Source organism: Planococcus citri, chromosome 1 (assembly GCF_950023065.1).
Source record: "Planococcus citri chromosome 1, ihPlaCitr1.1, whole genome shotgun sequence".
NCBI classification, from domain to species: Eukaryota; Metazoa; Arthropoda; class Insecta; order Hemiptera; family Pseudococcidae; genus Planococcus; species Planococcus citri.
The window spans coordinates 27,178,573-27,191,601 of record NC_088677.1 but is presented as its reverse complement, the minus strand read 5'-3'; the positions used below and the strand labels follow the sequence as shown (position 1 = coordinate 27,191,601).

At 33.1% G+C, this 13,029-nt stretch overlaps 2 protein-coding genes across 3 annotated transcripts in view; both read right to left on the bottom strand.

The window, feature by feature from the left end:
- Positions 1-3,223, bottom strand: part of LOC135831139 (uncharacterized) — a 29,609-nt gene extending 26,386 nt beyond the window's left edge. The window contains exon 1 of the mRNA XM_065343413.1: positions 2,923-3,223. Coding sequence (XP_065199485.1) covers positions 2,923-2,936 — 14 coding nt within the window. The 5' untranslated portion in view covers positions 2,937-3,223. The remainder of the gene's footprint in view (positions 1-2,922) is intronic.
- A 2,131-nt stretch (positions 3,224-5,354) lies between these two features.
- Positions 5,355-13,029, bottom strand: part of LOC135831137 (uncharacterized) — a 47,740-nt gene continuing 40,065 nt past the window's right edge. The window contains exons 5-8 of one of the 2 annotated variants that reach the window (XM_065343407.1): positions 11,190-11,392; positions 6,564-6,795; positions 6,033-6,290; positions 5,355-5,794 (exon numbers count right to left, since the gene is read on the bottom strand). In XM_065343407.1, the coding sequence (XP_065199479.1) occupies positions 5,775-5,794; positions 6,033-6,290; positions 6,564-6,795; positions 11,190-11,392 (713 nt within the window). In that variant the 3' untranslated portion in view covers positions 5,355-5,774. Of the gene's footprint in view, positions 5,795-6,032; positions 6,291-6,563; positions 6,796-11,189; positions 11,396-13,029 lie in introns of both variants that reach the window. The other variant, XM_065343406.1, reaches the window with a different exon arrangement.

Below are 13,029 nucleotides of genomic sequence, written 5' to 3'. Positions count from 1 at the left end.
TGGACCCTATCAAAAATCTGACGTCATATTCGTGTTCAGCGTCAACAAAAACATACAATTCGATATACCACATGCCCCAGATCTTCTTTCGAAAGTTTCGCCCAAAATTGGGGGTGGGGGTGCTCCCCTTTCATCAAGAGATCCCATCTCGAAAAACAAATACTTCGAAAAAGCATCAAAAGGTACATCCATGGACATTTTTTCAAAATTTTAAATGGTAGCTCCCACTTACAGCGCTATTTTTAAATTTGAACTTCCAATTTGAAAGTTCAACTTTCAATTTTTTTAAATTTCAAAATGCTTAAAATGTTTTAAATGCAATGCTCTTTCAAACTGTGAAATTAGTTTTGATCAAAGTATCACAGTTTTGGAGGAATATGCTGCTGAAGTTGAGTAGGTATCTCGAGACAATGTGAAAATAATGGAAGCCCCCCCCCACTTGTCCCCTGTGGGGGCTGGGATCAAACTTATTGTGGGTTTCTAACTTACTGGGTGGGTGTATATTGTAAAAAAAAGTTGAGCGAAATCGAAAGACATGACTTTTAAAATCGCCTTTTTTTGGTTGAGTTGACATGGAATGACCCGGGTAAAAAACTATGGCCGTTACCCCTATTTATACTAAAACTCGACTTCCATTTTAATTCTCCCAAAAATCGAAAAATTTACTTTAGCAACTGAAATTTTGGTTGCTGCGGTATTTTTGCATTATTTTTCTATCGATTTAACTTTATCCAATTTAACAAATTTTTTCTGGTAGTTGAAATACCTCCCTTGTTAGAGAGAAATTTTCATAAGTTGCAGTGTTGTTGCCTTGCCTTATTGCACATTTCGAGATCTTGGAGACTCGTTTTTTTCAAATTTGGCCACATAACACACACTTTAAAGGGCCTCAATTTATTTAGGAAGTGAAAAACCTTTTTTTTTTTTTTTTTTTTTTGAGAAAATTAGTCTTGAAAGTAAAATATTAAAGAGTAGCACATGTGTTTTTGACACATCGAATTACTAGAGCTGGGATTTTTATGCTTTGCATATTTTTCTATGGACTAGAAAAAGTTCATAGGTACCTATTTGATAAGATCTCCTCGAATCATGAAATTTCCTGACGAATGAGCCCATAACATTTTGAATGGGTATTTTGCATATTCCAGACCAAATTGTATATTTTAGCATTATTATTTTAAGAGAAAATCCTGCACCTTATTTCTTTACATTTCAGCATTTTTTGTTTTTTGTTTTTTTAACACGTTTGCAGATGTTTTAAAAAATTTGAGATTTTAAAGACTTTTATTGTTCAAAAAGTCGCAATATTGCTAATATAACATCACTGGCGCAATTTTCGGATATTTTTTCTTGCATACCTATTGTCAAGGTTTCTTAATTCTAATTCCTATTTATTTCTTTTACTTCTTGATTTGATTTTATTGATTACCTATAAATTTATAAATGACTTGTTTTGCTTATTTTTTTTTAAATGTGTTTTTTGATCACTGGGTTTCATTTTTTCTTTGAATCATATTTTGGGTTAAAAAATCAAATTGCATGAGATATTGCATATTTTCATAATACCTATTTATGCATAAAAATCCCAGCTGTATTAATTACCTACTTATCAAAAATCAAAATAACTTATGATGTAAATTGCTTGTTTGTTTGTTTGCTTTTCAATTTTGTGAAATCTTCAACGTCGAAGAATACTTGGAGGATCAACCTCGAAAGAAATTTTTACGAAATGACTAAGGTAACACTAGTTAGTTCCAACTTCGAAAATAGAGAAATGCTCCGAATTAACTTCTCAATTTTCAAAAAGAAATTCATTCGGGGAATCAGAAATCAAGGACAACACGACATTACACATTCAATATACACCAGAATGAAAATAAGTACTGCAGCATTCAAAACAAATTTCAGTACTAATTACAAAAATATTTCACATTGGAGATGTATCTTTGACTTATTTGAAAAAATTCTTTTCAGAATTTGAGATTTGGGAAAAATTTTGTTAAAAAAGTTACGATTTGAAAAATTACCAACATGTTTTTTTTTTTTTTTGAATTAATTTGAAACCCAATGTTTCAACAATTCGACGAAATTTGAAGATAAACATAAAGAAGTAAGATGTTGGCAGTTATTCATCGGAAATTCCCTCTAAATAATACGTAAATATTCGAGATAAAATTCCAAGAACAAATCCTAGAAGTACTTTCTCATAATTTGGTCAAATAAAAAATTTTTCCATTAGGGTAATTTTGAGGCTGGATTTTTCAATATTTGATTGAGTGCTTTATTTTCCTTATGATCAAAATTTTAAAAAAATAAAAAAATTTACGTTCAATTTTCATTCAAACGATAAAATGTTGCCAACTTTCTAATATTTTTAATCATCCTAATGTAAAATGTAACTAAATTTAGAAAATACGAGATCATCAACCACCATACCTACCTAGGTACTAGGTAGGTAAGTATATTAAGAAGTTATTTTAGACTCGAGATACAAATGATACAATAAACCACCGATTCTTCCGATGACCGGCAAGTTTGTTCGTCAAATACGCGTGAACAAAATCGATTTCAAAGGTATTTCCTCGTTATGTAATAAATCTGCTAGGTATCTAGCACTGTTCCAAGTCCAACCGTGTGCCTTATTTACTGGGTAGGCAGTAAAGTAACCTTTTAAACTAATAAGATCCTTATTCATTAACTAGACTCACGCACGTAAAGCTCCAAGTACTAGGCCATTGACGCAGGTAGGTAATCGAATTCGAATTCTCACATTCAGTAGCACTACAGCTGGCTCGATAAGAAAAATTTTGAGACGAAAATGTATCACTATAAAACGTAACTAACTATCATTCGCAAAACTTAGTACATATTCACTCGCACTATAATTATTTCAATTTTTCAAAACTTCAAATTATCACTTACTTGGCTCGAGTCATCAAATCGCACGTCAATCGCAAAGTTACTCATTTATATTCGCATCAAATTCAACTTTTTTTCGAGAAAAAAATAATCACTAAACGATAATTAAAAGCTTGTTAGGTGTGCCTTTTATCAGCTTATTGGCAAATTAAGCATGGTAGAATACTACGACGAATTCGAACGATAAGAGAAAAAATTTTTGATAAAAAACTGCAGCAAACTCACAAACGCGACACCGTTGCATACATGCTTTAACCCTGGAATAACCAAACGTGAACGTGAAGTTTGAATCCGCTATAATATTGTACGATTTGTGCGATAACTTCGTGACATGCGCTGATGACGAGAGAAATTAGAAGGGTAGGTCTACTATGTAGCTAACTATCACGCATCTTAGATTAACCATTCTTTTCCTTTCTTTTTTTTATTTTCACAAATATGCACGAAATTTTCACAGCTTTGATCGCTTGCTTGGGGTGGTTTACTATACCGGTGTAGGTGCCCATTACTATAGCAACATTGGTGATTTTATATTACCTGTTTTGTTTTGGTTTATTGTTTCTGGAGACGTAGGTATAATTGGAAATGAGTGAAGATCGAGCGGAAAGAAAAGAAAGTCTGATTTCTAAGCTAAAATTGAGCTGTATTTTCTTCAAAAAAATCATATCTACATTTACCCATAAAGATTGATAATTTTTTACGAAAAGTAACCAACAAAATAAGTAGGATATCCCAACCGGTACAAAAATTAAAAGAAGACTCCAAAGTACACCACCAACAAAAAATTAAAATTTGATCACATTGACATAAAATGCTGAAATTTGGTTTGTACCCTATTTTCGACCAACAAAGTCGATTGATAATGATTATGAGCCGTGCTGGAACTTCCAGGGGATTTTTAGATTTTCCAGTTTTTGAAAAAAAAAAACGCTGTAAATAGGATGAAAATTAAATTCAGCACATATGAACTTGAAATTTTCATTCTTATGGCCCTTTTGATTGATTTATGCGCATATTTTTAGATTATTTTTGGGTGGGTTCAATCCAAATTTTTCTTCCAGCAATTATTATTCTTGAAAAAAAAAAAAAAAAAAAAATGAGTCGTTTACGTTCACGTTTGAATATGAAGCTCATTGCATAGAATGAATGTGCTACAAACTACTCGTAACTTTCCAAAATAATGGATAAAGTTTTAAAAACTGGAGAATCCAAAGATCCTCTAGAAGCTCCAGAATGCTTCGAAACCATACAAACCAAATTTAAATTGTTTTGTATCAATTTAATCAAATTTTTGTTTTTTTAAAATGAGAAATATACCAACCAAAAGTTTTTTTAAATCAGCTAAAAATCGAAAAAAATCACGTTTTTTAAAAAAAATTGAGATTTTCAACTTGTAAAAAAATGTACTTACTTTCTTAGATTTTAGCTCGTTGCCTCTGAATTATCATCATCTTCTTCGCCAACTTTTCGAATCGATCGTAACCTAGCTCTTTCTCCATCAAAAGTTGACTTTTCTACAAAGATTTTGAATTCTTCTTAAATACCTACCTATTTTAATATGCATTTCTAATTATTTCTGCGTTGAACATTTTTCAACCCTTTTTTAAAAAATAAAAGTAATTTTAAAAAAATAATGAAATTAAGAATTTAAAAAAAAAAAAAAATTAAAAATTTTACTGTCACTTTGCTCTAAACGTGATTCACCACGAATAACAAATTGTGTCTCAAAGTCCGGATTCTTTTAACGTATATAGATGCATAGGCACCTACTACCTAATACTTACGATTCATTTCTTTCCAAGATCCAGTGCAGTGTGATTCATTCTTACATTTTACGAACATACCTAGCATATAGAACAAGAAAGAGAGAGGGGTGAAACATCTAGAGTTTATTATCATTTTATTCTCATAATTTATTTCCTTTCTTTGAAGATTTCCAATTAATTTTATAATAAGTGGGGGGAAAAGGGGAAAGTTCGGAATTTTTAATGAAGTTTGTTCCTTCAATTTGATGATACAACATTTGAATGATGCAAATATTTTCTAAAAATTTAATCAATTCTTCAAATATGATGATTTTCCAGTTTTTCTTAGCTTACAACTCCTTAATTAATTCACAATAAGGTAGCCAACTTGGTGGTTTTGTTTTTGTTCGTTTACTTGTTTGTAACTCGTAGTTGAAATATTTCCAGCGTTTCATTTCATTCAAAACCCAAATATGCAAACGAACGATATCAACGAAATTCTAGCATTGTTGAAAAATTCTGTAATGCACCTTCCTTATCGACATTCGTCTTAAACAACACAAAACAATTGAATAGGTACCTAAAATTAACTAAGTAATGTTATACTTACTCAACAACAAAAAAAATAAAAAAAAAACGAAGTTTAATTTCAAAATAGGATTGAAAAATGTAACATTTTTTACTTTACTTACACGTTTTACTTATTAGCGATCACTAAACAAACATCGATTTATTTATTTGCTTAAAATTAACATAAAAATAGGTATCAATTTTTGGATGAAAACATTGAACTTAAAATTAAACTTCAATAGGTATACCTAATGATAAATAATTTATAAAAGCTGCTCGTACGTAAAAAGTAATAATTATTAGGTACAAGAACACGAAAATAGAAAACGACATAAATATCAATAAGTAGGTATATTACAAGACAAAAAAGAGTAACAAAAGGAATGTTGTATTTACAAAATGAGTATATAAATAAAATTAATTAATTAAATACCTACATAAAACAAATCGTATTTCTATTTGAATAGAAATAAATAACAACGTATGATACAATTTTTACAATAATACATATAAATAAATATTTTAGTTACTTATGAGGCCTCAAGTTGGCGGTGGACATTCTGAAAAAAAAAATAGTAAATTTAGTAACGAAATTATGTATCTACTCGTAATTAGTAACCAAGAAATACATTATTTCTAAATAGTGGGTTGAGATAGAAAAGAACCACTTATGCTAGTCTTGTTTATGTAGCTCCCTCATTTATCCACCTGAATAATTGACTGAGGAGAGATTTTGATACCCCAATGTTCGTAAAAAAAATGTTCTTGATCAAATCAATATAGGTTAGGAATACTTACTACAAACAGAACAACGATTCTCATCGGAATTATCTCCACATCCGTCTCTTCCGGAGCATACAACAGCGCTCGATCGACACCTTCCGTTTGAGCATCTGAATGGGCAATAATCTAAATTTCTCACCGACGTATTCCAGGTGGCTGTACACGAATTATCCGGCTCATCCGAGCCATCGTGGCAAGAAATAACAGCATTGCAAAATTCGTATTCGGGTAAACAGCGTCCATCTTCGCATTGAAACGTATGCAGCGGACATCCTGTAAACATTTCAATTTTTTTCTTTTTTCAAAATATAGTTCAGGGTTATAGGCTTGAATAATTTTAAGGGTGAAAATTCACCATGAAGGAGATCGCAAAGCAATGGAGTGTTTTCTTATTAGTAACGAGTCATTTTCAGACACTTATTAAATTCATTTGCGAATTGCGAATTAGATAAATGCCGTGAGAAATTGAGGTTCAAAGTCGTCAATGGGGATTGGTTGGGCTGTAGGTCTAGGTAGAGGTAGGTATAGGTATAGGTAATCTCTAACCTCGATGTTTTGTAGCGGTGCAGTTATATTCGTCTTCTCCATTAGGGCAATCATTGGCTCCATCACATCGACTAGCTTGTGAAATGCAGACGGCCGGCGTTGATGTGCCGCATCTAAATGCGTGTTCCGGGCACGTACTTTTATCGCGACAATTTTCATCCGATCCATCGGCGCAGTCTTTGCGTCCGTCGCAGACGAAAAACCAACTTATACAAACACCTGTACTTTTACACTATAGATACAAACAAATAATACGAAAATTAAACCATGATCAATGTATCGAGAACCTCTCTATATAACGGTATACTAGGTCATTCGATGTTAGTTTGGCCTATTTTTTTCATGAAGGGAAGTTTTTTCTTACGAATAAGTATAGGAATGAATACGAACGACCCATGTGATCGGAGGCTCGGACTCGGACTCGGAGTCATTTCAAAATTTCCTTCGACGTGGTCAAAAATTCTCTCGAGTGCCACTGCGGTGGAAATGAAAAGAAAGCCCAGACATGTAGTTTAAAAATTTGGCTAGGTCAGGTTTATTGTAAGTGCAAAAAATTCCAATTAGGTATGATAAAATTTTAGTAGGTATTTGATTATGTTTGCAAAAAGTCAACCAATTTTCAAGTTTTCAACACCAAAAAAGCAGCCACACAAGGAGAAAAAAATTGACCATTTTGACCACCACGCGACGGTGGCTGGTGGGTTACTTCAGAGATTTGACTGTTCGAAATCACCTGGGAGAATTTTCGATTAATCGAACCCCAAAATCGATTTTTGTGTGATTTTCGATCACAAATGATCAAACATATTCAAAATGAAAAAAATCAATCTCACTCTCAAAATTAAAAATATACTTCCCGATCAAAAATTGACCATGTCCGAAAATCGATTAATCGACTTCTAAAATCGATTTATTTGCGATTTTCGATATCATATGATCAATCGTGTTTAAAATTAAAAAATCAATTATAGCCAAAATAATCAATTTTCGGATCAAAAATCGATCATGATCAAAATCGATTAATCGAATTCAAAAAAAATCGACCAATTTGCTGTTTTCGATCTTACACGATATAGTGGAGTGGCAAATGAAAAAAAACTGCATTTGATGAAAGAAGCGTGAATTTTGGTATGATGAATTTTTGAACCAAAATGAAGTTTTTAAGACCGGGAGCCACTCGAGCTCCCCCCTCCTTCGAGGGGGGTGGGGCTTACAATTTTTAAAATTTTCCTGTGGATAGAGTTTTAATCAGAAATTCAATATTGTGGTGTCTGCTGTTAGATATTGATCAGCACTTTCTATTTTCACCATTGAAACCATCGTCCCCCCTCTCCCCCTTGCGTGGGGCTCAGCCCCCCAAATTGTGGATCTGGAAGACGTTGAGACTCGGAAATGTAATTTTGTGAAATTATACTAAGTAAAGTGTACAAATAATTTTGGTGGTTCATTTTTCGGCTCTCTCCCCCCTCTGCCCCCTGTGGCACCTCAAAACTTGAAAAACGCGCAAAATTGCCACTTTAATGCCAAAACATGGTGGAAACGGTGAGCTAAATGCTAATTCTTCTTGAAACTGGTAAGAAACATTTATTGAAAGCAGTACGTAACGCGAAAAATGATGACTCTCCCCTTTACGCGCCCCCATCAACCACTAATTGCAAAAAATACCCTATTGGTCAAAATTCCATTAGGATTGAAATATTACGCCAGTTACTGTTCAATATTGATCGATATGTTCGCTAAAAGTGTCGGAATCATCGCATACCTCCTACCCCCGGCCCCTTATGGGGGCAGACCCCTAAAATGTGGAGTCGATGAAAACCCCACTTATGGAACTGAAATTCTGTAAATATGTACTTCTCTGGTCATGGGAATATATATAATGGTCCATTTTATCGATTACATTCCTCACCCCGCCCCCGCTCCTCCCCCTTTATATACCATTATACAAAATTTCATCATAAAGTAACCCCTCCTGCTTTGTAGCACGCTCCATAGAAAAGTTACAGAAGTCGTTGTACACTTAATGGATAGAGAATTTCATCAGCTTTCCAACGGTATGTTTGTGATCATTGTGAGATGAAAACAAGCGAACCTTTGTCCAATTAAGTGAATGAAGGTTTGGGTTGTTGGTCCATGCGAAACCAATTTTTGAATTTTCGATCTCCTATATTGTGTCGCGCTTCAGAGGAACGTTACATTACAGAAGTTGTTTTATACTCGATCGATAGAGAATTTTATCAGCTTTCCAGCGGTATGTTTGTGATCATATTCTCTATCCATTAAGTGTACAACGACTTCTGTAACTTTTCTATGGAGCGTGCTACAAAGCAGGAGGGGTTACTTTATGATGAAATTTTGTATAATGGTATATAGGGTATTTTTTGCAATTAGTGGTTGATGGGGGCGCGTAAAGGGGGGAGTCATCATTTTTCGCGTTACGTACTGCTTTCAATAAATGTTTCTTACCAGTTTCAAGAAGAATTAGCATTTAGCTCACCGTTTCCACCATGTTTTGGCATTAAAGTGGCAATTTTGCGCGTTTTTCAAGTTTTGAGGTGCCACAGGGGGCAGAGGGGGGAGAGAGCCGAAAAATGAACCACCAAAATTATTTGTACACTTTACTTAGTATAATTTCACAAAATTACATTTCCGAGTCTCAACGTCTTCCAGATCCACAATTTGGGGGGCTGAGCCCCACGCAAGGGGGAGAGGGGGGACGATGGTTTCAATGGTGAAAATAGAAAGTGCTGATCAATATCTAACAGCAGACACCACAATATTGAATTTCTGATTAAAACTCTATCCACAGGAAAATTTTAAAAATTGTAAGCCCCACCCCCCTCGAAGGAGGGGGGAGCTCGAGTGGCTCCCGGTCTTAAAAACTTCATTTTGGTTCAAAAATTCATCATACCAAAATTCACGCTTCTTTCATTCGAAATTGAAAAATCATAAAATCAATTCCAGCCACTTGCATAAATTTCCGGATCGAAAATCGATCATGATCAAAATCGATTAATCGAATTCAAAAAAATCGATTCAATTGATTTCTGATCTTAAACGATTGCAAACATGTTCGAAATTAGAAAACAATTTTTGCTTCAAAAATATACCTGTCGATCAAAAATCGATTGATCGAATCCGAACAATCGATTTATATACGATTTTCGATCGATCGCATAAATGATCAATGATGTTCTGATGTTCGAAATTGAAAAATCATAAAATCAATTCCAGCCTCTTTAATAAATTTCCGGGTCGAAAATCGATCACGATCGAAATCGATTAATCGAATCCGAAAAAGTCGATTCATTTGCGATTTTCGACCTCACACAATTGCGAAAATGTTTGAAATTAGAAATCAATTTTTGGGTCAATTTTTCCTGAAAATTGACCATTTTGATCAAAATTCGAATAATCAAATCCGAACAATCGATTTATTTGCGATTTTCGATCGATCGCATGTATGATCAATCATGTTCTGATGCTCGAAATTGAAAAATCATAAAATCAATTCCAGTCTCTTTAATAAATTTTCGGAGTTTGAAAATCGATCATGATCGAAATCGATTAATCGGATCCGAAAAAGTTTATTCATTTGCGATTTTCAACCTCACACGATTGCGAACATGTTCGAAATTAGAAATCAATTTTTGGGTGACCATTTTAATCAAAAATTGATCACGATCGAAAATCGATTTATGCTATTTTCGAACTTACTGTCAATCATGTTCGAAAAGAAAAATCAATGAATTTCAGTCTAAAAAATGAACTTTCGGATCGAAAATTGATTACTTAACCTGCCCTAAAAAATCGATTTAGGTCATTCATCGATTACCCAAATGCGAAATTTTTGTTTTTGTTTAAAAAATGACAAAAATAACATTTTCCTACTAAAAATCGATTATTTGAAAATCTATTTTATTTTTCAAATTTATCTCTGTTTTTATTTGGAAAAATTTTTTAGAAACTTTGAGTATTTATTTTTTTTTAAAAATCGATATTTCCGATCGATCAATTTTTATTTGACCAATTCCAATCATAAGGATAATCTACCTAATAGATCTTTTCAAAGATAATCAGGTGGTCTATTTTACTCGTTGAAGGGAGAAGATGAAGAGCACCCCAAGAGATGCACAACAATCGAAGAACTCACTATGATTGACCTCCACAAGCAAAATTTTGCTATCTACTGCACACAAAATTACACTAGAATGCTAAGAAAAATGTATAAAACTGCTGTGTTGAAATAAAGGGGAGGAGTCAATCACCTTATCTCACAGTTCGCTGTTTTTAACAAAATTTAAGGTTCCAAAAAAACCCTACCTAACCTTTGGTTTTTTTTTTACAGAGATGCTGATACTTTTTGAGCTCGCCTGTGGGTCTCTGTGCTTTAGAAGGAAAATGAGCGAAATCATATGCCGAATGATCTGTTGTAAATGGAAACAAATCCTCTGAAATGGAAAAACCAGGGTTGTTATTTCATTCATGTGATTCATGAGGTGGAATACTCCCATGAAACAGTTTCGAATGATCGGAAGTCTGAATATCGGATGTAGGCCAGACATCGAATGACTCAGCAAGAAATAAAAGAACAACAAAGACTATACAGGTGTTGGTGTTAATTACCTGGAAAGTGCCTTTATGACATCCTCTGTTTTTCGCTGAACAAGCGTTTTCCAGTTTCGTTCGTCTAGCAACACAGTCGCAAATTCCGTTTATACAACGAGAATTATTATCATTTCTCATACACTGTTGGTCATTTTTACACGTATATCCTAAACTGATCACAATATTGGAACCATCTTCAGCGCCTCTGTGGTGTAGTGGTCCTGCTGAAGAATTGTTCAAGTTGCATTACTTCGTCTAAACTGAGCATAGGTACCGATTACCTAGGTAGGTACTGACTAAAGTGCTATGTGAATTTTAAAAACGCAAGTGAAAGTCCAAAAAAAGGAAAAAAATGCAATTATATCGAATTATTTTCCATTTCTCTAGATACCCACATCTTACATCCTATATGTGCTACGTTTCGGTCTAATAGTCACCGGAACCATTGAAGTAACTTATATTTTGTCTTATGCTGTGACACGAGTAAATAAATAGACAGGTAAAGGTGTAACTATGTAAAATTTGATATGCGAATTCGCATAAAAATAACATAATGCATGTGTAGGTCCAGGTATGTATATGATACAAATGTGCATAGGCATCTATGTATACTCTTTCTTTCTATTGTTTTCATTCCCAACCTGCGTGTAAAACTCGTGTCTATGCTATTCAACTATGACTATGACTACTTTGCATTGCATGCTTATTGATTGATGTATGATGCACATTTACATACTACAGTCGTAATATACAAATATTTACTTGAAATAATAGGTACGATTGTGTAGGTGTTATTTAAGTCAATGGAACAATAGCATTATTTTCTTAGAAACTTTTTTTCAATCAGTATAGCATAACGAACTGCTCATCGTTATTTTAATGACCAACAAATAAACAAATAAATAAATAAGTAAAAATGCTATCATTGCGATCGTACGTACTTACTTGTAAATCACCAACACTTGACCCTGACATTGAATTTTTGAACAATAATTTCGTCGATACTTCACGATTTACTCGAAATTAAAACATGCGATGGGTAGGTATAAGTTTCAGTGAAGCAGCAGATAAATACAGCTTAGGTTTATTTTTAAACTTTTTAGGTATCATGAAAAAAAAACCTTGAAATGTTTATACCAATTCAATTACCTACGAATGTTGCGGGTCGAAAAAGGATTTTCATCAAAGAATCAAAAATGTTCAATAAGAGTAACATATTAGGTACCTTGTACTTATTCATTTTCTCAAAATCCTTGAACTTTTTTCAAAAATCAATTTTTTGAGACAAATTTTAAAAAAAACTTTGTATCACGAAAAATTGGTTGAAGTTGAGCTTTCTAACGTTTGGAAATACTTACTTGAATTTTTTCATCGTAAAAAATAAATTTTGAGGAAAAACCAAGGGTTTTATCAAAAAAAGGAAGAGAAACAAAACAACATGTAGAGCATAAAATTTCTATGCGTTTTGCACAAAAATGAGAAAACTCAACTTTGTTGAACGATTTTTCTGTGATCTATATTTAAACATAAAAAAAGGCCATTTTGTACATTTTTTAATGAGAATTATCTTCTCAAAATTCTTGGAAGGTGCATCAAGCCACCAAAAACTGTAAATACACTACAAATTATTTCAGACAGTAGTCTATCTGTTCAATTTATGAAAAAAAAAAAAAATGTTAACGTAGATATTATTTAGTTGGTTCGGTAGCGGTAGGTATTGTGAATTTCAACGTATGATCAAAATTTTTTAAAGGAATATGAGTTATGATGTCGGCTTCCCAAGTCAATATTGTTGCATTTTCTTGCCAAGTTGGTCTCAAATTAGAAATAACTCCGCTTACTACTTAGTAGCTTTGGA